At 46.0% G+C, this 27043-nt stretch overlaps 3 protein-coding genes across 6 annotated transcripts; 1 reads left to right on the top strand and 2 right to left on the bottom strand.

Moving 5' to 3' along the window:
* On the bottom strand, window positions 1–5829 carry GINS3 (GINS complex subunit 3). The gene is made up of 3 exons (XM_083626621.1): window positions 5591–5829; window positions 3224–3457; window positions 1–1271 (listed from the first exon to the last, which is right to left on the bottom strand). The coding sequence occupies exons 1-3, from the start codon at window positions 5777–5779 to the stop codon at window positions 1041–1043; spliced, it is 654 nt and encodes a 217-aa protein (XP_083482747.1). The 5' UTR covers window positions 5780–5829; the 3' UTR covers window positions 1–1040.
* PRSS54 (serine protease 54) lies at window positions 5534–24074 on the top strand. Of its 4 annotated transcripts, none has more exons than XM_083626617.1 (7): window positions 5534–5661; window positions 9490–9547; window positions 10526–10697; window positions 11736–11983; window positions 12615–12739; window positions 13815–14347; window positions 23650–24074. In XM_083626617.1, the coding sequence occupies exons 3-6, from the start codon at window positions 10534–10536 to the stop codon at window positions 14307–14309; spliced, it is 1032 nt and encodes a 343-aa protein (XP_083482743.1). In that variant the 5' UTR covers window positions 5534–5661; window positions 9490–9547; window positions 10526–10533; the 3' UTR covers window positions 14310–14347; window positions 23650–24074. The 4 variants fall into 4 exon arrangements, with proteins under 4 accessions (XP_083482743.1, XP_083482741.1, XP_083482740.1 ...); XM_083626615.1 differs by lacking the exon at window positions 5534–5661 and adding an exon at window positions 6460–6507; XM_083626614.1 differs by lacking the exon at window positions 5534–5661 and adding an exon at window positions 7110–7695.
* On the bottom strand, window positions 14466–27022 carry CFAP263 (cilia and flagella associated protein 263). The gene is made up of 9 exons (XM_083626613.1): window positions 26361–27022; window positions 24569–24692; window positions 23581–23742; window positions 20701–20856; window positions 19352–19432; window positions 18592–18747; window positions 16535–16642; window positions 15554–15709; window positions 14466–14792 (listed from the first exon to the last, which is right to left on the bottom strand). The coding sequence occupies exons 1-9, from the start codon at window positions 26510–26512 to the stop codon at window positions 14700–14702; spliced, it is 1188 nt and encodes a 395-aa protein (XP_083482739.1). The 5' UTR covers window positions 26513–27022; the 3' UTR covers window positions 14466–14699.
* Between the last annotated feature and the right edge of the window lie 21 nt (window positions 27023–27043).

The raw sequence follows: 27043 nt of genomic DNA on the forward strand, positions 1-27043 counted from the left end.
TGCTTTTGCTAAAATCAGTTTTATTTATAATGCAATGCTAAACAAATGTAAAAGGGAAACTGTAAAAGGGATTACTAATTTTCACCTACACTGAAATTATGCTGTTAAGGATGGAACAGAACCCAGAATGCAAAATCTGGAACCTGGAGATTCCCAAGACCGAGGATGTTGAAGAGAGCATATACTTTCCTGGAAAGTAGGGAAATCCATGCCAGGGGGATGGTACAGAGGGGCTCATGGGTTGTCAAGCTGAGTTTGCAGCAAAGGCAGAGAAATAGGGAGCGGGAGTGGGACATTTATCCCTCCCTCCGCCAAAATAAGCAATACACAATGGAAGCAAGATAAAATGTCATTTAGATTAAAAGCCTAAGCTATTTAAGTGCAACAGCTTCCTCCAATAAATTGTGGGAGAAGCAGTTTTGCGAGTGCTGAGAATTCTCAGTTAAAAGATCCCAACTCCATTCAGAAAACTGCATTTCAAAGGACTGGGAAAGCTGCCCACTAAATTAAGATTTAGTAGAGTAGCTAAGCCCCTTGGACAGGAAGTTTTGCAACGGGCAGGCACCAAGAGGCACATTAAAATATATCGGAGCTGCCTTTTCTCCCTAACAAAGATCACTTTTCTAGCAAATAAAAACAAAGGCAATAACCTGGTAGACTATGTACAAATATTCCAATGATGATTTCTGAGGGCAAACTCATTTGCCTGAGAATTGTTCATCCTTTTGCCCTGCATTTCTAGAGTCATCACTTGAAAGCTTAAAACATAGCTGCATTAGATTGAATAAAATGTTAATCATTGCCCAATAAGATTTGTTCCAATTGATTGTATCCATTCAGATACAAACCCAGAATAATCTTGTACGTTCTTAGAAGAGTGCGTGGACGGCTTCAGGCCACACAGTGTTAGCCAACATTCCTCAGAAATATGCTCTAGTTCAATCTCAAGATGTTACCAGGGAGATTTTCAATTCATAAGATGAACATCATTTCCTCTTTTGTCTCTTGCCATGGAAGTGTCAACTGTGCCCTTCATGCACTCAGCTGTCCAAGTCAGAAAATTTTCTCTTCTTGTAATTCTGGATTAGGCTGGATGCTGTGATCTGGGAGGCCTGACCCTTTTCCCAGCACTGGAAGCCATTAAGTCCTTTCTGGCCCGCTTGAAATAAGGCTCGTTCCAACTCATCCAGACGGGCCACCAGCACAGACGTGTCCTCATTGAATGCATTCTGGGAAGAGTCCATGATGCGACGGAATCGGCCAATAAATGTCTGAAGAGGGAAGCAGAGTTACTTAGAATGGAAGGAAGTCCTGAGCAGGCTCAAGTAGCCAAAGGGAGTGCCAGGCTACACACAGGGCCAGGTTAACAAACTATAGCAGCAGTCGGTGGGTGGGTGACTTTTTCCAGCCCAAGGTCACAGTCCATCATGGCCAACCTTCTCGGGGCTGCATGTTAGTGGGGTCAGAGGCAAAAGCGGGAAGAATAATGGATGCAAGCCTAACCTTTGTACAATGGGCTACATTTCAGCCACACACAAGTCAGAGATTTCTACACACCCACACACCCAGGGAAGCAAAAGGTATTATCACAGATCAAGGACACATTCCAGGCAGGCATGGAACAGGGCTGGTGTGGGTCCTGGCCTGGGAAGAGACAGAAAGATCTGGGTCAAGTTAGCTTCTCCTTTGACTGAGGCTTTCTGGGGCTGAATTATGAGCATAATGATTTGGGACCATGGTAGCATCTAGGCCATAGAAGGCCGTTTACTTAATGGCAATCCAGTGAATTTGGTTTAGTTTTTGCAATGGATCAACGCAGCTTCCTCCAATTTTCTGTGCTTGGATAATACCATGTTTAGCTGTCTAAGAATAGGATTTTAAAACTGGAAAGAAATGATACTCTACCAAACGAAGGTCGGACTTAAAACTTTTGGAGATAACATGCCCTACAAAACACTAGGAAAAACTATCCAAATTGGTCTTTAGTGTACCATGCAAAGTATGCTCCATTTGAAACAGGAGAGGCAATTCAGGTGCTTGACCACTGCCTGGAGCTGGTAATGTGGACTGATACATTAAACTGAATCTGGACAGGAGAGGTACTGTGTGCTGCAGGTACTCAGGTCCAGGTAGTAGGGAATGGGTTGGTACTCCCCTGGAAGCATCTAAGTTACCTGAGGACCAGGTGGCCTTGGTGGCTAGGAGAGCCTATGTCCAGCTCTGGTTGGTATGGCCCTTCCTGGTCAGGGATAGTTTGGCCACAATGATCCAAGCCCAGGTGACTTCCAGACTGTACTACTGCAATGCACTTGAAGATGGTTTGGAAGCTGCAGCTTGTGCAGAATGCAGCAGTAACACTACTGATGAGTGCCAGACACACATTACAACAGCAGTAGTTGCCTAACCCAATTTGGCACTGACATACAGGGCCTGAAATGACTTCAGCCCGAAATATATGAAGATACATCTCCTCCCACATCAATCTGCCTGTGTGTGCCAAGAGACAGTGGCCAGTGAGAGGGCCTTCTCTGTGATGGCTCCCAGTTTACGGAATGACCTCCCCTCCCAAGTTTTATCTTGTGCCACTACTGTGTGCTTTTAACTAGGATATTTCTGTAACCTACCCCAGGGCCATTTAGGCTATTACTACACATAATAAATAAACAAAATAATTATTAGTAAATCTAGATAAAGTCTAGCACTGGAGACTGACATGAATAAATGCTACACACTTTATTTTCCAAAAATGAGGAAGCAGCCACTGTCACCTCTTTGTCACAGCAGCCCTGGGCACATCCTGCCATGTCTGACACCCAGTGAGGCTTATCTATTTATGTCTGCATAGCCTCCCCTGCACTCCCATTTTAAGACCGTTGTGAACTGTAGATTTTGGAGTGACATGATCCTGCCCAACTCTTTCTACCCTCCCCTCCCTCCTGTTTTGTTGAACATCCATTCAGATGAAGAGTGCTGAAGAACTTGAAAGCTTGCTCAAAATTTAGCAGCACTTTGGTTGGTTCTAATGAAGGTCTCTGCCATTTGGCACTGAAGCAAGTGTTGTACTTGCCATGATAAGTCAACAAAGCACACGGGAAAATTGGGTGGGAAGGTTGCTATGAACGTTTAACAGCTCTCAAAGAGCAACACTTCAGTACCAAAAGAGAGCACAGAGAGCTCAGAAGCATTAAGGGGAAGAAGACTTCTGTCAAATTCGGTGTTTTACCTGCAATATAGTCTGAGCTAGTTCAGTATTTTCAGGACTGTCAAAATTCAGCAGCTGGGAGCCAAATCCATAGTAGTATGGCCCCAATTTATGCAGGTCAACCACGTTGGCATCTGCATTTAACACCGTCCGCCAACTCTCCTTGTAAATCTTTGGCAATTCCACAGAAAGGATCCTCCGTTTGTTGTCATATAAGCCTTTGGCCAGCCAGAGGGGGATTTCCAGCTTTGAGCCCTGTATAAAGTAATATACAAACAGGTGAAAACCATCAATAAGCAGTATACATAAAACTATAGCAGACTTGCAGCCGTGTTATGTATTCCAAGAAACTTGCATTGGCTGCTATAGTAACTTGGAAGCAAATTTGTTTGCAGCCTAAAGAGAAACTTGCACAAACAGAAACTGCACTGAAATTGCAGGGATGAAGCACATTCTGCCTCACATTTGGGATGTGGTGTAGGACTGGGAAGCAATATAAAGTGATTCTAACATTTTGGGAGGGGGAGTTGGGGGGATAACAGTTTCAGACATTCCAACAAAATTGTACTGGCAGTGTCTCCCAGATGAACAGGTGAAATTAAGGAATAGACAATCGCAGATTTTCCATCCATTTTAGACTACCAGAACAGTAAAGAAAATATGTGTTTTTACACTATAATCTTAAGTGGTTCAACACTATTGGGAGGCTTGATTTGGGTAACCCTACTAAAATTTTGTTAGATTTTTTTATTATTTGTGTCAGGATATATTTCTACACAAAATGCCACAGGGAAGTGTATAGATGTATATAAGAAAGGGTAGGAAAGAAATAAAGAGACTGGAAAATTACAAAATTAAAATCATTCCAAATGGAGATATCAAACTTTAAAAAACAATACTGTGAATAGAATGTTTTTATGTTTTTACTGTAATACTATCCGAGAATTTAATTAAAGTTACTTCAGAAAGACAAAAGAAAAAGATTAACTGTTGCCAATCTATAATGAAATGGTTTCAGGCTTTTAAAAATGGATTTGAAAGATAAAGGTCAAACAAAGCAATAATGGTTCCAAAGTAAGGTGCACCACAATTTCATGCGTGTGGTAAAAAGTACAGAAAATGTAAATTAAGACATTTGCTGTAACTTTCATGCCATATAAGGAGAGCCAGTGTGGTGTAGTGGTTAGAGTGTCAGACTAAGACTCTAATTCCCGCTCAGCCATGAAGCCCACTGAGTGATCTTGGGCCAGTCACTGTCCTCTCAGCTAAACCTAGCTCACAGGAATGTTGATTAAATGAACAGGGAGCTGCGCAACAAATGATAAATAACCTCATATTGCAGTGGGAAGGTGCACGTGGCTGAAACTGTTAGCTACAATAGCTTTACAGCTGTAGTTCCCAAGGAAACTCCAGTTCAAAAGAACTGGAGACCAGCAAGTTGGGGACAGCCCTGAAGCTACAGAGGAGAGGAACATAGGAAGCTGCTCATTACCATGTCACACCACTGGTCCATCTAGCTCAGTACAGTCTACACTGACTGGCAGCAGCCCACTGGGGTTTCACGAAGGCTTCTTCCCCAGCCCTACCTGGAGATGCCAGGGATTGAATCAGGGGCCTTCAGCATGTGAAGCAGATGCTCCACCACTGAGCTGTGGACCCTCCCTCAAGATGGACCCCACCCCCTCCTCAGGTGCCAAAGTTTGGCTGAAGTCTAAAAAGGTTTGGGCTCTACTCTCTTGAGCCAGAGCAAGCCTTAGCCTCCCCTCCCCAGGAGCTCCAAGCCGGCTTAGAGCACCAGCCACGAAGAAGCATGATCTACTTGGGTTGCCCGTCCAGAGCCCAATGGCACGCAGAAGCCTCATGCTCCGCTGACCTGCATGCAGATGCATTGCACTTTTAAATGATTTAGGACCTCATTCAGGAAAATGATGAAAAAGAGAAGGCTTGAGTTACAAGAACATGAACAGCTGCCCTTGCTGCTACCTTCTGCATTCATACAATCATAGAGCTGTGAAGCTGAAAGGGACCCCCAGGGTCATCTAGTCCAACCCCCTGCAGTGCAGGAATCCTGTCCACACAGCCGTCTCTGGTTGAGCTCTACCTACCAACCTTCTGGTTAACTGCCAGATGCACCGACCCATTGTGTCATTTCAGTCACACAACTATCTTGGATTCCCCCACTGAAATCCCAGGATTTGTCATTGTCCACCGAGACACTTCAAACTTAACCCGGAAACTCGCCATGATATCGAAGTCGCGTTATAGATCTATGGGCAAAGTCGATTTGAACGGAAGTCTGAACCTCCCGTTCTGCATCGTCACTTCCGACCTGAAGCTGTCGGGAGTTGTAGTCATTCCATCCAGGAGGGTGGCGGGATGTTAGCTCACCTCAGGGAGCGCGTTGTCCGAGGAGGCGGCGGCGGCACTGGCCGCTTTACCCAAGACTGTGGCGAGGCGAGGTAGTTTGATCTCAGCGCGGCACGGCAGCCTCTCTTGCGACATGAGGATGTCTGCCAGAGAGAGGAAGCTCTCCTCGGTCCCCAGCGCAGCCTCCACCGGCGTGTAGGCCTCGCCCATAGCGCCGCTACAGAAAAGCCCGCGCTTGGTTCACGCACGCGCGCGCCGCCCTTGTCAATGGCTCCTCCTGCGGGGGGGGCGGGGCAAGTCGCGCGCCTGCGCGGTGGCCTCGCTGCTGCAAAGCGCTTGGCTTGTGCCTTTGCTTGTTCGGGGTTCAGTCGCTCTGTTCAAGGCTGCAGGCCTTATTGGGGGTCTCTCCGCTCCGCAAAGAACGGCTGATTTATAAATTTTCAATCGTTCTTGACACAGATATTACTTACAGCATAATAGTTCCTAAACCTTGATGCATATCTGGCCATGAAACTTAAATTAATTTACAACTAAATAGTAAAGAAGAGTTATCTCGTACGATTTTTTAATGTGGCAGCACCTATACTTTGGGACTTTGCCTGCTTATACCAGGCAGGCGCCTTCACTGCACTTTTTCCATGCCTGCTTAAAACATTCTTGTTTAGGCAAGCCTATTGTATGTAGAATGTGGACATGTGTTTTAATCTGGTTTTTAGTTTATTGCTGGTTTTAATTATTCAAAGGTTTTAAATAGTTGTCAACAGTTTTTACTGACAATTTTATTGTTTCATTCTTGTTTCATTGCTTTCATTTTTATTATTTCATTCAATTTTATTGTTTCAGTTTTTACGAACAATTTTTTTTATTTCATTCTTTTTTCATTCATTTTTCATTGCTGCATTCTCATGAGGGAAAGTGGGGGACACACACACAGGATGGTAAGGTCAAAAAAGAGCTAGCAGCGGACACCCATTTCTCCACCAGAGTGTAGCAACCGAGCCAAGAGCGAGTCCTATGTGCATGAATGGGACCTTTCCACTCCCATAGCCTATCATGGGAGGGAGGGCAGCATGCTGGGAGGGTAGGGTTAACCTTTCCCAATTCTGGAGGTGAAGTCAAACCACTGCGTTAACCAAAGTTACCTTCTTTGGGCGCAAGCCTAGGCAGTGTATGGAGTTTCCTGGGTTGCCCAGACATCAAGCCCCTCCCCCTTCAAGTGGTCCAAAGGAAAGCAGAGCAATACATTTGGCACTAGTTTAGTTACAGCAGTTGCTGGAAGGAGGTGTACAAAGCATCATCCAACCACCTTAGGGACTCCACTCTGGATTTATGTAGGGTTTCATTCTTAGGCATGTTGAAAGTCAGGGGCCCGCCAGTTTAATCCGGTAAAATAATAAAAAAAGCTCAACAACAACTTCAACCCTAAAAAGGACCAACAACTTTGGTCGGCCCCCACAGCCCTTCACTTCATCAAATCTGGCCCTCTTTGGAAAAAGTTTGGACACCACTGCTAGTCTTTTCTTATCTCAAAGATGCTCCACAAGGCAGCAGAGATTTAGGATCAGGGTTTTCCTTCTAGATGGGCTACCTTCCAAGGCTGACAAGCCCCATCTGCTCCTACACCAAGTGCAGAAACCGCCTTCTTGAGCCTGTCTTTGCATGCAGGGGAAGTCCCTAATTCACTGAGAGTTTGAGACCCATTGGCTACCCTCACCAGGTCTTTTCTTCTAGAAAAAAAGAGGTGCAGGAACTTGTTGACCTTTTTTTTTTAGGGGGCGCGCCTAGCCAAAGTTGTTGAGTTTTTTTAGGGGAGGTCATCCCTAGAAAAGCTTCTCTTCTTAGGATTCAGAAATGACCCTGGGGTCAGATTTGCCTTAAGTTTAGGGAATGCAGTCATGGATTTGGAGCGAGAAGGGGAATTGCAAGCAGGTCTAGTCCCAGAAAGGTTATTGGTCATGAGGCCAGCAAGAAGGAACTCCAGCACCATGGCAACCACGACCTAACAATAGTTGAGTCTGCAGTGCCAAATTCTGGCAAAGAGCATGGTCGCTCCTGGGCTCTACCTGATGGCAGGAAATCAGAGGTCAGGAAATGGCAGGAAATCAGACCAAGCCAAGACCTCTTTGGTAAAAGAAGGCAGAAAAATATATGGTTGCTCTTGACAGAATAACTTGGGAGATGGAATAGGAAAAGGCTCACAGAAAAGAGATGTGTTTTAGAAAGAGCAAGACAAGAACCACATAATGGAGTTTCTAGGAAGGTCAAACAAAGGAGAACAAGAGACAGTGTGGTGTAATGGTTAGAACAAAGCTTTCCAAACTGTATGTCATGACATGTTAGTGTGTCAGCTGCAGTGTGTAGATGTGTTGCAGGAACGCTCCCTGCACTCCTCCCAGTGTTGGAAAGGGGTTAGTTTAACCTCCAGTTTGCTGGTAAAACTGAATTACTGTGTTGTGAAATGATGCATGTCTAAAGTGTGTCATCAACATGAAAAGTTTGGAAAGTTCTGGGCAGAGTGCTGGAATAGGACCTGGGAGACAAGGGTTCAAATCTCCATTTGGCCATGAAATTCACTGGGTCACCTTGGGCTAGTCACTGCCTCTCACCCTAATCTACCTCACAGGGTTGTTATGAGGATTAAATGAGGAAGGTGAGGATCATGTATATCACCTTGAGCTTCTTGAAGAAAAAGGTGGGATATAAATGCAATAAAGAAAGAATAAACGCAGGACAAGGTTTCAAGAGAATTGGCCATGGATCTTCCATCTGTTATACTGGCTGATTTGAGTACAGTATCTTACTTTTCAATCCACTGTGGGAGGAGGGACACCTCTTGTTCTCAAGCCGCACCACAACTCTCTAGTTCAGTCTTTTAAAACGCAATGGCCTCCAAATGTTTTGGACTACAACTCCCATCAGCCCCAACCAGCATAGTTATCATTTCCATATTTCAAAAAGTGAATATCCAGACAAATAGGCACACATGCACCTGCCGAGGTCTTTGTGGTTCCACAGGATCTCCTCCCTGTGCTGCAATTAATCTTGAAAGCAGCATTCTGTTGTAGTCAATAGAATAAGTTGCAGTGCCCATGACAGCTCCTTTCATTTGCAAATGGTCCATGGGTCCCAAAAGTTTGGGGGTCCCCTGCTTTAAAGCAGTGGCTTTCCAATTTCCTACTTCCAGGCAACCCTGCACCACAATGATGGGCCTTCCAATAAATCCCCCCACTTCTGATATGGAATTCCAACGCCATTTTGTGGAGAATTCTGGATCACCCAGTTCATTTTCAGCAGTAAATAAAACTGTGGGAACATCATTGTTGGCCCATTTCTACTGTGTGACCAAGAACACACCCAACCCTCTTGCAACTATACATTGCAAGCACAAGAAAAGCTGAATCAGATCAATGGCTTATCTAGTCCAGCATCTTCTCACAGTGGCCAACTAGATGCCTGTGGGATACTTTCAAGCAGCACGTGAGCACAACAGCACTCTACCCACCTGTGCTTCCCAGCAACTGGTATGCAGACATGATGCCTCTGACAGTGGAGGTAGAACACAGCCATTGTGGCTAGTAGCCGTTAATTGGAGAAGCTTGCCTGCCATTCCTGTGCCTTTCCTTGAGGAATCCCTGAAAGGCCTTCCCTGAAGACATTTTGAAAAACCATTGTACTAAAGAAGATGACAAGTGGTGTCTGTATGTGTTGCCTAAGAGAAAAGGTTTCAAGATAAAACTGATCACTGTAACACTAGCAGCACCTTGCTAGACATGCTGCATTTGCTTCTCCAGTGGCTATGGGATTGATCTGGGCTTTGGAACAAAAAGACTGACTTCTGCTGAAGATGATGAGAGAATGAGGAAAGGTCCTGGGAAATGCCTGTGCCGAGCTTACCGTCTGCTTCTTCTTTTTTCTAACAGGGACATTGCATAGGAAGCCTATTTTTGTGCTGCTGCATCTTGCCCTCTTCAGCGGCTGGTGAGTGAAGCATTTGGGTCTGACCTTGCAGCAGAACATTGGCCATGGGCGGTAGAACTAAGAGACCTTTCTGGGCCCAAGGATGCCAGAGGGCACAGATGATCAGAAATGGGGTGGGGACGCAAAGCAATGAAGGTGGACATTGTGTGTGTTTGTGTGTGTTGTAAGTAGTAGTAATAATAATGGTAGTATCTGCTAGCACTGCCACATTAGATGACCCAAAATCCAAACAGTGCATAATACCATAATAAACCAGACTTTTGCCGACCTGGTGCCTGCCAGACTTGGACTACAACTCCCATCAGCCTCAGCCAATGGTAAGGCATTATGGGAGCTGTAGTTCAAAACGTTTGGAGGCTGCCAGGTTGACAAAGGCTAACACGAACAATGTAAACTAGGCAAACTGGTATACTTGCCCTAGGTCACATCTTTAACTGCTGAAGCAGTTTTCAGAGTAGATGACACAAGTTCTCCCCTTCAGGCAGAATTTGGCCAACGTTGTACACTATTTCAAATGCTTTGCGTTCTTTTCCAACTTTTGGATTTTCTCGTGAAAACAGGGCTGATGAGGCATAACTGAGAAACAAACATGTATCACAGGGAAGGATGGGGTACCTGTGGCCTTCCAAATGTTGGGCTCTGGCTTCTACCAGCTCCAGCTATAATAGAGGGTCTGCCTCTTGTTTGCCTGGATGGAGGATAGAGAGGTCAAATGTACTTCCATTTCTTTGCCCACTTTTCCCTCTGACTTCACCCTCCGCTGGCATGTGGCCTTCGGAAAGTTTTCCAGAAGGGAATGCAGCCCTTGGGCTAGAAAAGGCTCCCCATCCACTGGATGACATGTTCTGCTTCCTGCAGCACAATGGGGTAATGAACCTCCTGGATATTAGCAGGACAAAGGAGAAAATAAAGTGGCTGAGGCTGAATTCAGACAGGCCTTGATGACTGACCTGCCCCTCCTCTTTCTCACTGGCATAGATTGTGGCATGCAGATCAGCTTAGATCCCAGAAGACCCATGCAAGAGTTTGCAGCTGTGGATGAACTCCCTTGGATGGTATCTTTGCAGGATGTCTATGGCAACCACTTGGCTTTGGGTTGCATCCTGGATAAACACTGGATAGTAAGTGCAGCCTCTACTTTCCTGAACAGGTGGGTGCTAAAGTGGAGGTTTTTACACACATAGAGCAGGAACAGTTATAGCTGCAAATCATCAAACACTGTATAGGCAACTTCTCTCAAGGGCAGAAAAAACTTTGCAACAATTAATAATAGTTCTTTCAGCACAATCCTAACCTTGGGTCATTCTAGCTAGACAAGTAGGTCAACTTGGAGATGTAGCAGGGTTGCAGTAGAGCCTCTGCTCAGTGGCCTGCTCCTGTCCCTTGCAGCAGCTGCAAAAGAGGTGGTGTTTCAGGAAAAGCGCTCCCAGGTGAGTCCATGAAAAGCCTCAGATGAAGACCTCTGTTCCCAGCCACACTGGAAAACTGGCTGCTCAGTTAATCAGAATCCTACCACAATAGGCTGCCAGAAGTACATAGCCCCCAGCAAAGAAACACAATGAAGTCTGGGGCTATATCTGGTTGGCCACTTTGAGAACAGGCTACTGGACTAGATGGGCAACTGGCCTGATCCAGCAGGGGCCAGTCAAAACGTTGGCAAGCCTAGCAGGCAGGAATTAGGGTCCCTTTTGCCACATGCAAAAGCAGCAGCAGGAGACTTGTGCAGCCTATCTGCTTTTCCCTGTTAAGGCCTCCCCATGGTAACAATGGAGAACTGATTGGTTGTGTGCATTTGGCAACCAATAGGATTTATAGTTTAAAAAAAAGCCAATAGCCACAGTCAGGAGGGTGGGCCAGAATTGTGGCCAACAAGGAAATGGTTAAACCTCCCTTCCCCATTTCCTGCATCCTAATGAAAACCTAACCCCTCTCCTGCCTTCTAATTATTATTATTAGTAGTAGTGGTAGTAGTGGTATGTAAAGACATGTTTAGCATGATGTCAGGATTCCTGTGCTTTTAACCGGTACTTGAAAGTGAGGCATTCATTAACTGATTCTTTTCCTATATCGCTGCACCTCCTCTTCAATTTCTGTGCCTCAAGCCCCCAGGAATGGAGAGGCCTGAAGCAAGGGCCCATGTCTGTGTTCACTCAAGTGCCTTCTCTTTGCTTACGCTTTCCATGGCCAGGACCCAGGTGTTGGCCCTGGTTGGTATCACAGGCCTGAAAGACAGAAGTTTCTTGATCCCCATCAGTGCCATCATCCCGCATGAAGCCTTTGATGAACTCACTCTTCACAATGATATTGCCCTCCTGAAGATAGGCGCCCGGCTCTATTTCAGCAAGGCTTTGCAGCCCATCTGCTTCCCACCTGAAAACTTCCCTGTGACAGCTCTAAGGAACTGCTTGGTTGTGGGCTGGCTGCATCCTCACACAGGTGAGCTACTTGTGTACTATGGCACTCACAACGGCAGTCTTCACAAATGCTGTGCAAGATCAATTGCTCCATTATTTTTGGATTGCATTTACATCCTGCTCTTCCTACAAGGAGCTCCGGGTGGCATCTTTGGTGTTATGCCTATTTTCAGTTTTTCTCCCATGAGAACATCCATCCCTCTCATGGATACACATCTGTTGGCCATCAGCATGTGGAAGACTTCCCACAGTTCCCAGGGATCAGATCTATGTCTTCCTTGCATGTGGCTTCCAAGATTTCTCTTGGCTGGACACTAGAGACAAGGTGCTATTCAAACCTTTTTTAGAACACAGAATTCTTTTGAACCAATAGAGTCACTAATCTAATTCCAATCTGTAGACATTTTGCCAGAACCAAATTCTGGAAGCTAGTGAGATCTTTCTTCTTTTCTTTACCTTGCCCCTCACTGTTGGGTACTAAGGAGAGCTACTTCCTCTTTGCCCTGGACAGAAGACAGGAAATACAGCTTTTAGCACTGGAGGGTGGGCTTTGAAGGGAAGATGGGCAGCCCAATGTGTGTTGTGTTCAGTTGCCAACTTAGCCCTGTAAAGACCTAGAAAGGCCAGGCTTTGCTCATGCCTTTGTATCTCAGTCCAGACAGGGAGCGTCTCTCTACGGAAGCTCTCGGTGGTGGATGTTGACCCTTGTCCCCTGTACAGAATCATGACCACAGAGTGCTGCAGCCACAGGAAAGCTGACAACGTGTCTGGATGCCTGGTGAGAAAGTCATGTTCATAGACTCATCCGCTGCTACCTCTGCACAATTCATAAACACAACAAGAAGTTCTCTTCTAGTGACTGTGCAAACACTTCAGCAAGGCATAGTGAAAGTACAGAAAATATTTCCCCCTTTTAACACAAGAGAATTGCTGCAGCCGTTTACTGGGCAGGGTGGTGCTTTAACATTAGCACTTGTGTTTTCTATTATTAAATTATAATTTTTAGATATTGTTATAAATATATATATATTTGTGAGCCCCTTCTAAGAATTTTTTTCTAAAAGTTGGGGTATAAATCTATTGAAGAACTTTTGAGAAAGGGGCAGATCTACTCATTCCTAGGCAGCATTTGATAAAAAAAAGAAGAGACCAGTTAAGAGCTGGTAGGTGAACCATACCCCATAAGTGATCTCAGAACTGCATCCTCAGAAATGACTTAGAATGTCTAATTTTCATGTTATTCTGATGGCTGAATCTGGATTTAATCCAGTTTATTCAAGATCCACAGGTAAATGTTAAATGCACTCTAATTCACATTTCTGCTCAGCTGTGAAGCTGAGTGATCTTAGGTCAGAGATGGTGACAGGCCCATCTTCACAGGGTTATTGTGAGAATAAAACAGAGAGGAGGAAGAGAACCCTGTATGCCAATATGACACCCTTAGCCAGCCAGCTCACAGTGCCCAATTTCAAATGCTAATGATTCCTGCCTGCTGCTGGCATTCCCTGTTTGTGGAAGTGAGTTGTTAGGGGGACCATTTTCCTTGATCTGCTATTTGGAAGGAATCTGCAGCAGAGAGTAAAACAGCAGTTTCTGCTCCTGATGGAACCTTTTCACTGGACTAGGGGGCCCACCAAAAAGCTCCACAAACTCCTCCTCCTTGTTCCTAAAATTCTGACTTTGCGCACCTATCATGAGGTCATGAGCCCCATATTTTTTTTCTTATTTTGCCTTGCCTTTTATTGTATTTTATGATTTCTCTGTCAGTTGCCTTGAACTGCATGTGGAGAGGTGGGGGAGAGGTATTTGAAATGAATAAATAAAGGCACCTTTGCTTTTTTCCTCTTCCAAAGGGATACCCAGGCAACCCGGTCATGTGCCAGGCAGATGGAACAAGGCAGTGGGTGCTGAAGGGAGTGATGACCAAGGGCGGTATGAGATGCTATGGGCCGTTTCTCTACACCAGAGTGTCTTCCTATGGCGACTGGATTGTGACCACCACAGCAAAGTGGGGAGCTCCGGCCTCTCCCATCACTGACTCAAGACACAGCCCCTTCAGACCTCCCATGGAGGAGGGCGAAGGGATATTTGAACCCATTGGGGAGGAGAGAGCCATTGACTTCTCAGACCACACCAGCCTTAATCATACAGAGCACCTCACAGAAGACAGCAAGGAGCTCCCAGAAGGGCCAGCTGAGTCACGGGCCAAGCAGTCTGATCCCATCTATTATGACTACTACAGTGGGGAGCTTCTTCCCGTTTCTACAGCCAAGTTAGGCCAGCCTGAAGGCCTCCTCTCTAAAAGCCTCATGCCCTGTCTTCTGACATGCTGGATGGTGGCAGGTTAAGCAGCAGACATTTCTGAGAAATGCACAGCTGAGATATGGTGAGTGCTGTTATGCTCATCTGTCATTTCCCCAGAAGTCCCATTTGGACAATTAAACTTCAAACCCTCCTTATTCAATCTCCTCAGAACCATGTGGTATGAAATGACTCCAAAGTGGTAAATATAGCCAGATATATTGATGACTTATAAAGTAACTCATCACAGGGGAACAGAAAGGGAAAGGGGAAAACAACTGCAGGGATCCTGAGACCCTGGTGCAAATACCTTGTCTGGAAGAGAGAGCCAAAGAAGACAGAGGAAACAGGAGGCATGTGCTGCAGGGACTACTGTTCTCTTCCAAGGCTAGGCAACTGGGCCCTTGGTAAAGTGCCTTTGTCCAGCTCTCTCCTTCTCAGTTGCTCCCTTGCTCTGGGAGAAGAGTCTGCAGCTGTTGACTAGCCAGCTTTGCCTTGTGCCAAGTACTCTGGTAGCCCCGCAAGGCCATCTGTGAGACGGAAGAGGGGAAAAGAGGAAAGCAGTAAGAAACTGAGCTGGGAGTGAGGGACAGAGAGAGAGACTGAGAAAGAAAACCCAGACCAAGATGGAGGGGGACAACTATTGCATGCCTTCTATTTACCCTAAATGACAAATGCTCTCCAAGTTCCTGCCCCTAAGGTGGGTGGAGCAGCTGTTCCTGGCCTTCTCTTGCTTGCTCATCCTCATTCTGCTCCTCTTTTAAACTCCAAGCAAGGAGAAAAAAACCACACGTATACAGAGAGGCTGCTTCTCCTCCTGCATCTGCACCTTGGAGTAATATCATTTCAGAGTGCTCCAGAAACAGTATCCACTATCTGCAGGGCTTATCTACTTCCTGATGCTCTACTGCCACCTTCACAATCCTAGAAAGTTTAAATAAAACCCTGCTCTGGAAACCAGCAAGGGAGAGAACAAGGACAAGAAAGGATATGCCAAAGGCAACAGGTTGAAAGTGGAGTTTTTGTCCATAGCCACATCTCTTCAAGTTCAGGGCTATCCCTACACTGATCCCCAACTCCACTTCCTGCACACAATCTGAACACCCTTTTCCAATAGGGAATTTTACCTCTCTTTAACCTGGTGTTGAGTATAACAATGAGGCACTTGGCCACATATTGCCCACATCAGTGCCAAATTTGTGTTCAGAGGCAGAACAGAGGTTTAACACAGACCTCGCTGTGGTCAGCCCTGTGGCACAGGTGCCCAGATGTAAGACCAGCATGCTCATACCTCTGCAATTTCCACCTTCCTCTCCCAGATCTTGATGATGTTCTCCAGTTCATGTACTGCCATCTTCTCATGGACATAGTCGAGGACAGGGGGCACTTTGTACTCTGTCAGTTGTTTCCGTAGCTTTTTGTTCAGAACCTCGGCTTTGAACCGTTCCTATAAAAAAAAGAAAAAAAAGAAAGTATTTTGATGAGAGACTCTCTTTAGTTTTATTGCATTGCATTGTATGGGGTGGGGTGGGGGCAGGAATTTAGATCAGGGAAATGGCAGGGGGAGAAAGGGCTAAACACCTCTTCATCCAACATCAATACACCAATCACATTCAGAACCCCCAGTGACTTCTTTAAAGTAAAAATAAAAATGTTTGGAGAGCTGATCACAGATCTTCACTGTAATATTTAGTTGGACCCTTCACCGGTCCCTTACTCTGGGGGAACCCCCCAGCTGATGACTGGCCGTTTTCATCTGAAGCCAGACACTGCAGGGCTCCCGCTGGTAACCCACCCTATTTTCTGAGTAAGGGAAATAGCTGTTTATCCTGAACGTACAACCCACGGAAGATAAAGAGGCACTGAGCCTTTCCTGACATTCTTTCCTTAGTCACCCTCTTGATCTATGCAAATAAACCATCTTCAGTTTGCAACCATTCACACTTTTCTTCCTGAAAATGTGAAAGTTCCTGTCCAGGCTTTTCAGCATCACTTAGCAAGCAAATTAGTTCCCAGATAATACAAAGTCCTCCCTTAGTGTACTGATTTTTCTCCTGGGATCATTTTTGCTCTACTTTGACTCACAAGCCTGGAAAATCACATGCATTAACAATAAAAAATAATAATAATACATTAGGAGCCAGTAAACTGGACATTGTTCCTGGTGGCAACACCATCATTCACAAATAATCCCAGTAAATTGATCCTGTCCCTGTTATTTTAAAACCTTTGCTTGCAGTTAAATAGCTCCTGTGCCTCCCTTCAGTCCTACCTCCTCAACGAGGATGGCCTCATGTTCAATTTTTTCCAGGGACTCCTTTCTCTGGGCAATATCTTTCACCAGGTTGGTGGCCAGGGTCATTGCGGTATACAGTTTCTTCTGAAATAAAACAAGTTGATCCAGACTGAGAGGGAAAAGAAGGTTGGATGGCCTGTGTCTACCTAAGCAGAAGGAACTTTCAGAAGGCAGCATCCAGATTTACTTTGCATGTCTGAATGCTACCTGGCCACACATGGAACAGCTGTAACTGGAAAATGAGGTTTCAGTAGCCAGCACAGACACTAAATCCAGAATGGAAGTATAAAGTATGCTCACAAAATTATGTTCGCCTTTACAAAGTTCCATCCTTATTTCAGATATTGTGATATATTGCAATGTTTAGCTGGTGGTATATCAGGATTATTCCCTGGGAATAACGCCCAAGTGAAAATGAAGACAGCAGTGCAAAGAAGATTTGAAGAGATGCAGAAAAAGGGACTCCTGCTGAAATCCCCTCTTCTGGACAGTGAAATATGCTCCAGAAGCTTTTGGGAAAGGGCCAAAGCTAAGAGGTTAAGAACATCTGCTTGGAATACAGAAGGTTCGTGGTTCAACTCCCGATGGATTCTCCAGGAAGGGCTAGGAATGGCCCCTGAGTCTGAAGTCCTGGAGAACTGCTGTCGGTTGGTGCAGACATTATTGAGCTAGATGGACCAAGGGTCCTGTGTCCCTAGGCTCATCCTCCTTTAAGTTTGGCCCAGGATGATACAACCTCCTGGACCAACTCCCAGAGTTTTGATTATTATAGGCTCACTTGCACACAGTGGGATCTTCCTTTGGGGTGGGGAAAGCTTCCCATGGTAAGCATAAGGTTTCAGGGACAGTTGTCCCTCCAGTTTTGCATTATGCCAAGCCCCCCCATGGTAGCCATTTTGTGCCTGGAGCCCCTAAATTCAAAATTCAAAAGGTACCCACTAGTCCAAAATGGTGCCTCTTTCAGGATGTGTGTGTGTGAGAGAGAGAGACAGAGACAGAGAGACTCAGTCCTTCTTTTAGCTTGCTTCCACACTAGACATTTACTGCAGAATAGCCAAGCTTTACCAGGGGTACCAACTTGAATAAAATATGGGGGGGGGCAGGTAAGCTCTGACCCGCATAATTGATCCCAAGACATGGCTCATGCACACCATTTGAATGGCAATGCCCATCAACTTGGGGAGGGGGCACAGCCCCCTCAAATATTTTAGTGGGAGAGACCAAAGGGAGATCGGCCCCTAGACGTTGGGTCCTATGCTTTACACACTCATTTTCTACAGGTTATTTGCATGACATCATGAACAAACATCATGTTCCCCATACTCAGTTCCCCCTCTTTTTCTTTTCAGAGCCCAGAATATTCAACTTTAAAAAACCCCAATTCAATAGCACACAATTACCCAAGTGAATATACCCCCTTCCTCCACTTCTATTCTCCCTGATTAAATTGTTCTGGCCATTTTCTGGACTGTTGCCATTTCCTTTCCTATGCTCTGTCCCTCTTCTCTAGGAATCAACTTGATCAATTTAACTCTCCCTGTCCAAAAAGCATTGCTTTTATATCAGCACCCCTACCCCCATTGCAGAGGGCATGGGCAGGTGGGGGAGAATCATGAATGACAATGCAGTTTGGAGAAGGGAGCATTTAACCCTCTTGCACAATGGTCCCAGTGAAAACTGTCCTTCCAACATTTGGGGTTGGAGAAAGGAGGACTTGCCAAGGAGTAACCCTAGCAAGCCAGGAAAAGGTGTAGAAAATGAGGCAGAGGTTAGGCCCCAGGTTCCCCTGCCACTGTTTCTGACCACTGGAACTCTGCTCTGCAACAGAAGAGATGGAGGAAAAGCTGTGTTTACTCCTTAGCAGAATAATTGCTGGTTACAGAGCAGAGCTTTGGTCTACAGCAGCACTGTCCCCCTCAGTAGGGAAGTGCAGGCAGTTGGATCCCAGGTCTCTTCCAGCAGCCATCTTAAGCCATGTATGGGGAACCAAAGAGCAGGAGAGAGAGAGAGTACTGTGGGACTGCTCTACTTACTCTGTAGAAATTGAGGACCTGGATAGCGTTGCCCACAGTCAGCTTCAGTTGCAGCAGCTCCTGGTTCCGCTCATCAATCTTCTCCAGGAACTGAGCATTCTCGATTTTCAGCTGCTGGAAATCGACCTCGTGTAGTGCCTCCCCGAGTTCCTCCTTCTGCAGACCAACCGAGAACAGTGTGGGTCACTGACCAGGGAGCTCAAGTACATAGCAGGTTTCCCTGTGTACAGTTCTAGTTGCCTCACCTCAAAAAGGATATTGTAGAGTTGGAAAAGGTTCAGAAAACAGCAACCAAGATGATCAAGGGGATGGAGTGACTCCCCCATGAAAGGTTGCAGTGTTTGGGACCTTTTAGTTTAGGGAAAAGGCATTTAAGAGGTGAAAGGATATAAGTTTATAAAGTTATGCATGGCATGGAGAAAGCAGGTAAAAGTTTTGTTCCCGCTCTCATAATACTAGAACATCCAATGAAGCTGAAAGTTGGAAGATTCAGGACATTTAAAAGAAAGCATTTCTTCACATAGTGCACAGTTAATCTGTGGAACTTGCTCCCAAAGGAGGCAGTAATAGTCAAATTTGGATGGTTTTAAAAGAGGACATGTTCTAAATGTTGGGTGCTCTTTCTGAATTGATGATTCTGGTGTTCTACTTATGGAGATACTCCTGATCAATGAGCAACAGCATGGAATGCATGGGACACCAAGCAATGGTACACTGAGGCGAGACTAGCCTGTTGAGATGCACCTTGCAGTTTACGCACCTGCTTGAGCTGCATTTGCATCTTCTTCTTCTGGACTTTCAGGGAATCATTTTTCAAACGAATTTTCTCTTTCAGTACATCCTGAAAAAGAAAGTCACCTAATTTCTTTCTCAGGCTTGGTGCTAAAGTTTCCCTGCATTTACATGTACTTTATGCGTGGCTGGGAGATGAGCACTTACCCTGCAGGGTGTAACCAATCACTCCTGGCGGCAAAGCTCTCCAGAGGAAACTCCCAGGTAATAATAGGGATGCTGCTTTGCCTTGGATCTCACATGTATCCAAAAGGACTTGCCTCTCAGCTCTAACATGTGTGAAGACTTTTGAGTTGCACAGAACTCTATTTTAGGCCAAAGAGTTAGGTGCATCTCAGAAGTATTTTGAGCAATTATACAATTGTGTATAAACAGCTCTCAACCCTGATGCAGTTAAACTAGAAGGAATGGCAGCTGCTTATTATTATTATTAATTATTAATTATTATTATTATTATTATTATTATTATTATTATTATTATTGCTATTGCCTTGCACAGACAATGGCCATTCTCTGAAAGACTGAATTAAGAAAAAGTTGATGAAGATAAGAACTGGGACTTCATAGATACAGTTGCCATCTTTTTCATTGGCCCCACCAGGCTGAAATGTAATGCAGTGATACCTCTGGATGCGAACAGGATTCTTTCCGGAGCCCCGTTCGCATCCTGAAGTGAACGCAACCTGCGTCCCCATGTCTGCGCGTGCCGCAATTCGCCACTTCTGTGCATGCGCGTGACATTTTGAGCGTCTGCGCATGCATGAGCGGTGAAACCCGGAAGTAACGCACTCCGTTACTTCTCGGTTGCCACAGAGCACAACCCAAAAATGCTTAACCTGAAGCTACTTCAACCCGAGGTATGACTGTATAACATGTAGAAATGGTGAAGCTGGCATGGAGATAGGAGGATGAGCTCTATCTGTTTTACTTCTGCATGTTAAGGATACAGGCACAGGGTTAGGTATGGTTCTTTAATAATAAATATCCATCCTATTTACTGATTCAGCTTTATAATGTCAAGATATGTATTCTATGGAATAAGAATGCTCTGAAATGGACACATTTCTCAGGAAGTCCTCATCTGAATGGCAAAGATTGCTTAAGGCGTCTGAATGTATGCCACTGTTTGGTGGGATCCACCATGATGTCTACAGGCTACTGCACTCAGTTGCTGGTATCTAACAAAACAAGAACACATGCAGGAGGATTAGAGACACTGACGGCCCCACTAACAGGCTGTTTTACCAAGGTTATCAACTGGCTAACAGAGCAAAATGAGAGCAGCTAGTGGGACTGCCCAATGTTCTCTTCACTTACCCTGTAGCGTATCCTATCTTCCATGTATCTCAGAACTTTTTCAGAGGCGATGACACTCCCTTTCTTCTTGGTGATGGTTTTGACTATATCTTTGTCAAAGTCCTGCACAGCTTTCTTAATGTCAACTAGGCGGATGTCTGCTTCCTCCAGGACAGCCTGCCAAATTCAGATTGCACTGTCAGTAAAGGAAGGCTGCGTGTCATTGATTTGTTCTCATGGAGAACCACGCTGACCAGCTGCTGCCCTGGGACAAAGCATTGTGTTCTGTAAACTCTTGAGTTAAAAAGGCGGAGACCAGCAGCAAGAAGTAGGTGGCAAACATGAATTGCTTGGCTGTGGTACTCCAGCTGAACTCCTTGCCCAAGACCATTAATTGTTATGACTGTTAATGAGCAATGCCTAACTGATTGTAAGATGTCCAGCAATTCTTTATTTACTACATTTATATGCTGCCTTTCTGCCAAGGCACCCAAGGTTCTTTTAGTATTTTAAAATTGCAATCCAACACACGATATAAAATGTAAAGTTGCCTATGAGTGGGTGAGTCCAACGGCAGCAGGCGCTGATGTTTCCTGCCTCTCTTGCTTCCCCCCTTGCCTTCCCACAGGGCAGATGGTGCAGGCCCAAATAATGTTTTTGTTTATCTCCCTTGCTCAGTTCCCACCTTGAAAGTCACACTCCATTGGAAAAGCTTTCCAAACCTGACCATGTTATTGCAACTGATAATCTTGGAACTAACCCTAACAGGGCTCCACAAACTCCATGCATAAGAGCCTGTGTGACCAAATGGCACTGCTAAGCACTTCAGCTGTATTTCTCATGCCACAGCTCCTGCTTTGTTTATAATACTGAAATACTGAATGAGGAAAAGAGTGATTTAATTGGCAGACAAATTAAGCAGCCATCCACTCTGGCCAGCTATGCACCCAGCTGTAAGTAAGCAGAAAAGAGACATTTAACCCAAGTTTTAGTTCTTCAGCATCTATTTTAACATACACACAAGAGGAATATTCTGACATTCTGCAAGAGGCAGCCTGGCATGTATCTTCCCAATCAACAGCAAAACTGACAGTCTTTTAAAAGGCAGTTCCTCCCCTTAACTATGGCTTTTATAAGCCCACAGCTCCTTGGAGTGTCCATAAATTGGTGTTTTTAAGCCTTTCCCAAAGTACTACTGCACAGAAATGTACCGTATTTTTCGCTCCATAGGACGCACCTGATCATAGGGCGCACCTAGTTTTTAGAGGAGGAAAATACGGAAAAAAATATTCTGAATCAAATGTTGCACTAAACTATTTAAAGCAGCAAAGCGGGTGGCTCCTGTCCGCTTTGCTGCTTTAAATCGAGCCTCAGAGGAGGGTAGGAAGGGGAACCATGGCTTATCTAAGTCCAGTTAATAATGCTGAGCCTGACTTATGGCCATCGAGATTAGCCTGGCTGTCTCAGTGGAAATCTGGGGAGGCTGAGGTGGACTTTCCAGTGGTCAAAGTGTGGTTGTGTCTTCCTGCCCAGCATCTATTTCCTGCCGTCTTTACCCCCTGCACCCCCGCACCCTGCTTCGAGGGAAGGAAGCGGAGCCATGGATCCTCTGCTCGCAACTGCAGTGGATTCCCTCCACTTTGAAGCAGGAAAGTGGGAGAGGAGCTGCTTACATGAGTGTAAGCTGCTCCTCTCCCACTTTGCTTCTTCAAAGGGAGCCCAGGAGGGAATCCGCTGCAGCCGCAAGCAGTGGAGGATCCATGGTCCCTTTCCTTCCCTCCTCCGTGATTGCTTTGAAGCAGGAAAATAGGAGAGGAGCTGCTTACACAAGTGTAAGCTGCTCCCCTCCCACTTTGCTGCTTCAAAGGGAGCCCGGGAGGAGGGAATCCGCTGCAGCCGCCAGCAGCGGAGGATCCATGGTCCCTTTCCTTCCCTCCTCCGTAGTTACTTTGAAGCAGGAAAGTGGGAGAGGAGCTGCTTACACGAGTGTAAGCTGCTCCCCTCCCACTTTCCTGCTTCAAAGCAGTCACAGAGGAGGGAATCCGCTGCAGCCGCCAGCAGCGGAGGATCCATGGTCCCCTTCCTTCCCTCCTCCGTAGTTGCTTTGAAGCAGGAAAGTGGGAGAGGAGCTGCTTACACGAGTGTAAGCTGCTCCCCTCCCACATTGCCACTTCAAAGGGAGCCCGGGAGGAGGGAATCTGCTGCAGCTTCCCCCACCTCCCGCAGAAGCCGCGCGCTCTTTAAAGGGGCTGCGCGGCTTCTCCTGGCTTTTCTGGGAGGTGGGGGGATTTCCCCACCTCGTAGAAAAGCCCGCAGGAGCCGTGCAGCCTTTAAAGAGCGCGCCGCTCTTGGGGGCTTTTCCCCGAGGAGGGAGAAGGGACTATGTGGCCAGTCCCTTCTCCCTCCTGGGGAAAAGCCCGCAAGAGCGCACGAAGCTCTTGTGGGCTTTTCCCGCCTGCCTCCCCCCTGTATTCGCTCCATAGGACGCACACACATTTTACCTTGCTTTTTAGGAGGGAAAAAGTGCATCCTATGGTGCGAAAAATACGGTATAACAAGATCAGCGCTAAAGCCCAGAAAATACAGGGGATCTTGAAGCCCAGTGTTTTAATGTTATCAAGTGCCATCATTTCCTGCCTTCCACTTCTCAAGAAGACCAGTTGTCTACAGCCTTGACTAAATGAACTGCCTTTGGATTATAAGTTTGATTGGTAGAAAAGTGCCTCTTTACCTGAATCGCCAGATACTGCTGAGTGGGCCAAAAATGGCATACCACTGCTCACTGTTACTAAATTTGACCTGGCATGTACAGGTGCCTCAATGAGGAGAGAATACACACTTCAGTACAGCGATACAACACTACGTGCCTCTTCCTATCCCAGAGCAGATGGACAACTATACCAGGTAGTTCTGCAAGAGCCTTTCTGAGTTCTCCTTTAACCTCTGAACGTCTTCCTTTGTCTCCTCCAGCTCCCGTTGTGCTATGTCACATTTCTGCTCCACAGTCAGACCCACCAGACGATCTGCTGTTAACCGGGATTTAGATTTGTGCCTGCCTCGTGCCTGGAAACCAAATGATTGCAAGATAGAAGCACACAGCTCTGCATAAGAAGCCACAAAAGGTGCAACTGAACTCTAGAAATTACCATCACTGTATTTGTTTCTTCTTTTTCCCCTTTATGAATATTAATAGGTGACATGCTTTGTTAGGTGTCTTAGATGAAATTTGTGGTGAATTGGATACACAATGGATTGGCAGCCTGATATTAACAATAACAATAATATATGGTTAGTATTATATTTATTTGTTGCTTGTTACAAAAAATGTCTCAAAGCAACTTACAATTATAAAAGCATACATGATACAAAATTCAAAATAAATAAAAAAGATAAAAGAACATTAATTGACTAAAATTACTTATCCCGTAATAACATAAAAAGGGCAAATCATACCCTAATCTACTAAAAGATGAACATCAATTAAGAGCAAAATGCCTGGATGAACAGGAATGTGGTCTAAATATAGGTAGTGATGGAACGTGGTACATCTCTCTGGTGAGAGCATTCCACACTTGCAAGCCACCTCTGAGAAGGCCCAATCTCGTGCTGGCACCCTCTGCCCCTCCCTTGGAGGAGGGCTTCAGATGACAAGTGCAGGGTCTGAGTAGGTCTAGGCAGGAAGAAGCAGTCCCTAAGGTACTGAGGTCCTGAGCCACCTATGGCTTTATAGGACAAAAACAATACTTTAAATTTAGAGTCTGCTTCTCATCTGCACTCTGGCCAGTTAAGCTTCAGCAAAGGACAAGGGAGCAGACTCTTTGCACCATCAAAACCACAAATAGTGTCATAACAGTTATACCAGTATCTGTAAAATAATCCCATAACTTACAAGTTGTGCTTGTCCCATGTCCATCGAAGAGCCAAACTTTTCCAGCACCAAGTCCCTTGGCTCAAGCCGATTGAAAGTCTTCTCAAACATTGTTGTCTCGAGTTTGAGCATGGCATTGTCATGGCTGAAGGTAGATGAAAGATTAGGTGAGGAAACCCAGTGGTTCATGTGAGCAATGCATGTCACAAACCAAAAGGGATGACAGCAGCATCCATTAAGGCAAAATCTGAGGAAGACAAAATCCTCAGGCTGCAATCTATAGTAACCTACTCCTTAGAGAGGGGACACATAACTTTTGCACCACTCTGAGGGTTGCATTTGAGGTAAAGCAGCAATAAATTCTGGAACAATAACTACCTGAGAAAAGTTTTAAAGCTTACTCTTTAAAACAGGGGTCAGCAAACTTTTTCAGCAGGGGGCCAGTCCACTGTCCCTCAGACCTTGTGGGGGGGGCGGACTATATTTTTTGGGGGGGAAAGAAAAAAGAACGAATTCCCATGCCCCACAAATACCCCCGAGATGCATTTTAAATAAACAGACACATTCTACTCATGTAAAAATACACTGATTCCAGGACCGACTGTGAGCCGGATTTAGAAGGCGATTGGGCCGAATCTGCCCCCTGGGCCTTGGTTTGCCTACCCATGCTTTAAAATGTCCCACATAAACTCTAAATATATATATATATTTAACAATATCAACAAAATTCCTCTTCTTGGAACTGCCATTTCACCCATTCCCTGAGAAAATTATTTCCATCTTCTGTGGGGCAATCTTTATTGAAGATTACTTGGTTTAATCTTCTGTCTAAGCCACTGTTTCTCAGTTGTGACCCTAGGGTCCAGTACTGGGTTTTAATATTTTTTTTGTACCAGTCCCTCTCAGGCAATGGAAATGCCCTTCACTTCTCCTTCTGGCTTACCTATTTATTAAGGTGTTACATTCAACACCTTAACTAATGAAATTAAGTTTAAAATATATCCTGGAGTATAATATTATTGCTTGAGATTCTCAACATCTTAGTACATTTGAGAAAAGTGTGTGTGTACCATTTAAGTTTACCACAGGTAGCAGTCATACAGGGTGACTGCCACAGGTCTGCACACAGCATCATTGTTTCCTGTAACTTTTCCATTTACAGCACACATCCTGAACTTTTTCTTGAGCTTGTTTTCTGAATTTAGTATAGTTTGGTGACATGTTTCCTTACAGGTCGGGGAACAAGATTGTAGGGTTAGAGAGGGTAAAGCACACCTATTCATAGCATTGGGGGGGAGGGAGTTAATAAAACTGAAAAGCCCCGTATCTTGGGTTACATCCACACCATACCTTTAAAGCACATTTAAAGTGCATTTCTTCACTCAAAGAATCCCGGGAACTTTGGCTTGTTAAGTGTGCTGGTAATGACAGCTCTGTGATGTGCAAACTGCAAAATTCCCAGGAGACTTAGTGGCAAGCCATGACTGTCCAGGTGGTATATGTGTGCTATAAATGTATGGTACGGATCTAACCTTGGCTATTATTTGGATTTAGTTAGTGAAACCCATCCTTAGTAAGGCTAATGGTCAGAATGCGATTTACAGCCAAACCTGTCCCCTAGCTATGCTCCTCCGCTTCCTGCCATAGAAGTGAACGGGAGACCCGCGCCGCCCCAGGGTAGGTCGTTCCCTTTGCCCACAGGGATGGCTGCCAACCAGTCGGGGGGAAGGAAAGGGGGTGTCTTTGAGGGGCCCCAAGTGGGTTTGCGTTGGAGGAAGAGCCGGAGCCGCCGCGCCGGTTCTTCTCGCCGCACCTGGCTTCCTCCACCAAGCCGTGTAGCTGGGAAATGGAGAACTGGGCCAGGTCCTGGTGCAGCTCCTCGCTCAGCTCCCGCGACTCGCCCGTGTGGACGCTGTCGCGCTCCGACTCCTCGTCCGCCATGGCCGTGGGCTGCGAGATCGCCATAGCAACGCAGCACAGGCCTGCAGGCCGCGCCTCCTCCTCTTCCAGGCCCGGCCTTCCAGGAGGTGCCTCGTCATCGCGGGCGGCCAGCCGCTGCGCCTCGCGACCGAGACGAGGAGGCTGCTGGGTGGCGGCTGCTCCGCTCCAAGCGGGGAATAATCCTCGGCAAGCGGGGCTTCACCTAATCCCCGGACTATGGCACGGCCGGCGGGAGAGTTTGATGCTGACTCGCGGGCAGCTTGCTCCCTCGCTCCGGCGGCGGCTTCTTGCCTAACCCGGGGGCGAGAGAACAGTGGCTGCTTCCTGCGCGCCCGGCCAGAAGCAGCAGCTCCTGGCAGGCAGCTGCGGCCGGACTCGATTTCCGGGCATGCGAAGCCGGCCTTTGCGGTGCTGAAAGTGTTGTCCAGCTATGCTTATTCTGTTTATGCCTCGCTTCCCAAACCGAAAAGCCCTGCAGTAAGCATAGATCCGGAGTGTCGTCGCTCTCGCACCGGCAGCCTAGCAATAAAAGTCTCTGACCTACATTGCAAGACG

Source organism: Podarcis filfolensis, assembly GCF_964270895.1.
Source record: "Podarcis filfolensis genome assembly, chromosome: 8".
Taxonomy (NCBI): Eukaryota; Metazoa; Chordata; class Lepidosauria; order Squamata; family Lacertidae; genus Podarcis; species Podarcis filfolensis.

Bases quoted from the DNA above. Each gene is read 5' to 3' on its own strand.
- GINS3 (XM_083626621.1), bottom strand. From the start codon at position 5,779: ATGGGCGAGGCCTACACGCCGGTGGAGGCTGCGCTGGGGACCGAGGAG. The intron at 3,458-5,590 runs GTGAGCTAACAT...TACTTTATACAG, and splicing joins CGGACAACGCGCTCCCTGAG to GGCTCAAAGCTGGAAATCCC. The intron at 1,272-3,223 runs GTAAAACACCGA...TTCCCTCTTCAG, and splicing joins TAGCTCAGACTATATTGCAG to ACATTTATTGGCCGATTCCG.
- PRSS54 (XM_083626614.1), top strand. From the start codon at position 7,612: ATGGTCGCTCCTGGGCTCTACCTGATGGCAGGAAATCAGAGGTCAGGA. The intron at 9,548-10,525 runs GTGAGTGAAGCA...TCACTGGCATAG, and splicing joins CTTGCCCTCTTCAGCGGCTG to ATTGTGGCATGCAGATCAGC. The intron at 11,984-12,614 runs GTGAGCTACTTG...TTTGTATCTCAG, and splicing joins CTGGCTGCATCCTCACACAG to TCCAGACAGGGAGCGTCTCT.
- CFAP263 (XM_083626613.1), bottom strand. From the start codon at position 26,512: ATGGCGATCTCGCAGCCCACGGCCATGGCGGACGAGGAGTCGGAGCGC. The intron at 18,748-19,351 runs GTGCGTAAACTG...GTTGGTCTGCAG, and splicing joins TGCAAATGCAGCTCAAGCAG to AAGGAGGAACTCGGGGAGGC. The intron at 14,793-15,553 runs GTATGAGCATGC...TCCGTCTCACAG, and splicing joins GGAAGGTGGAAATTGCAGAG to ATGGCCTTGCGGGGCTACCA.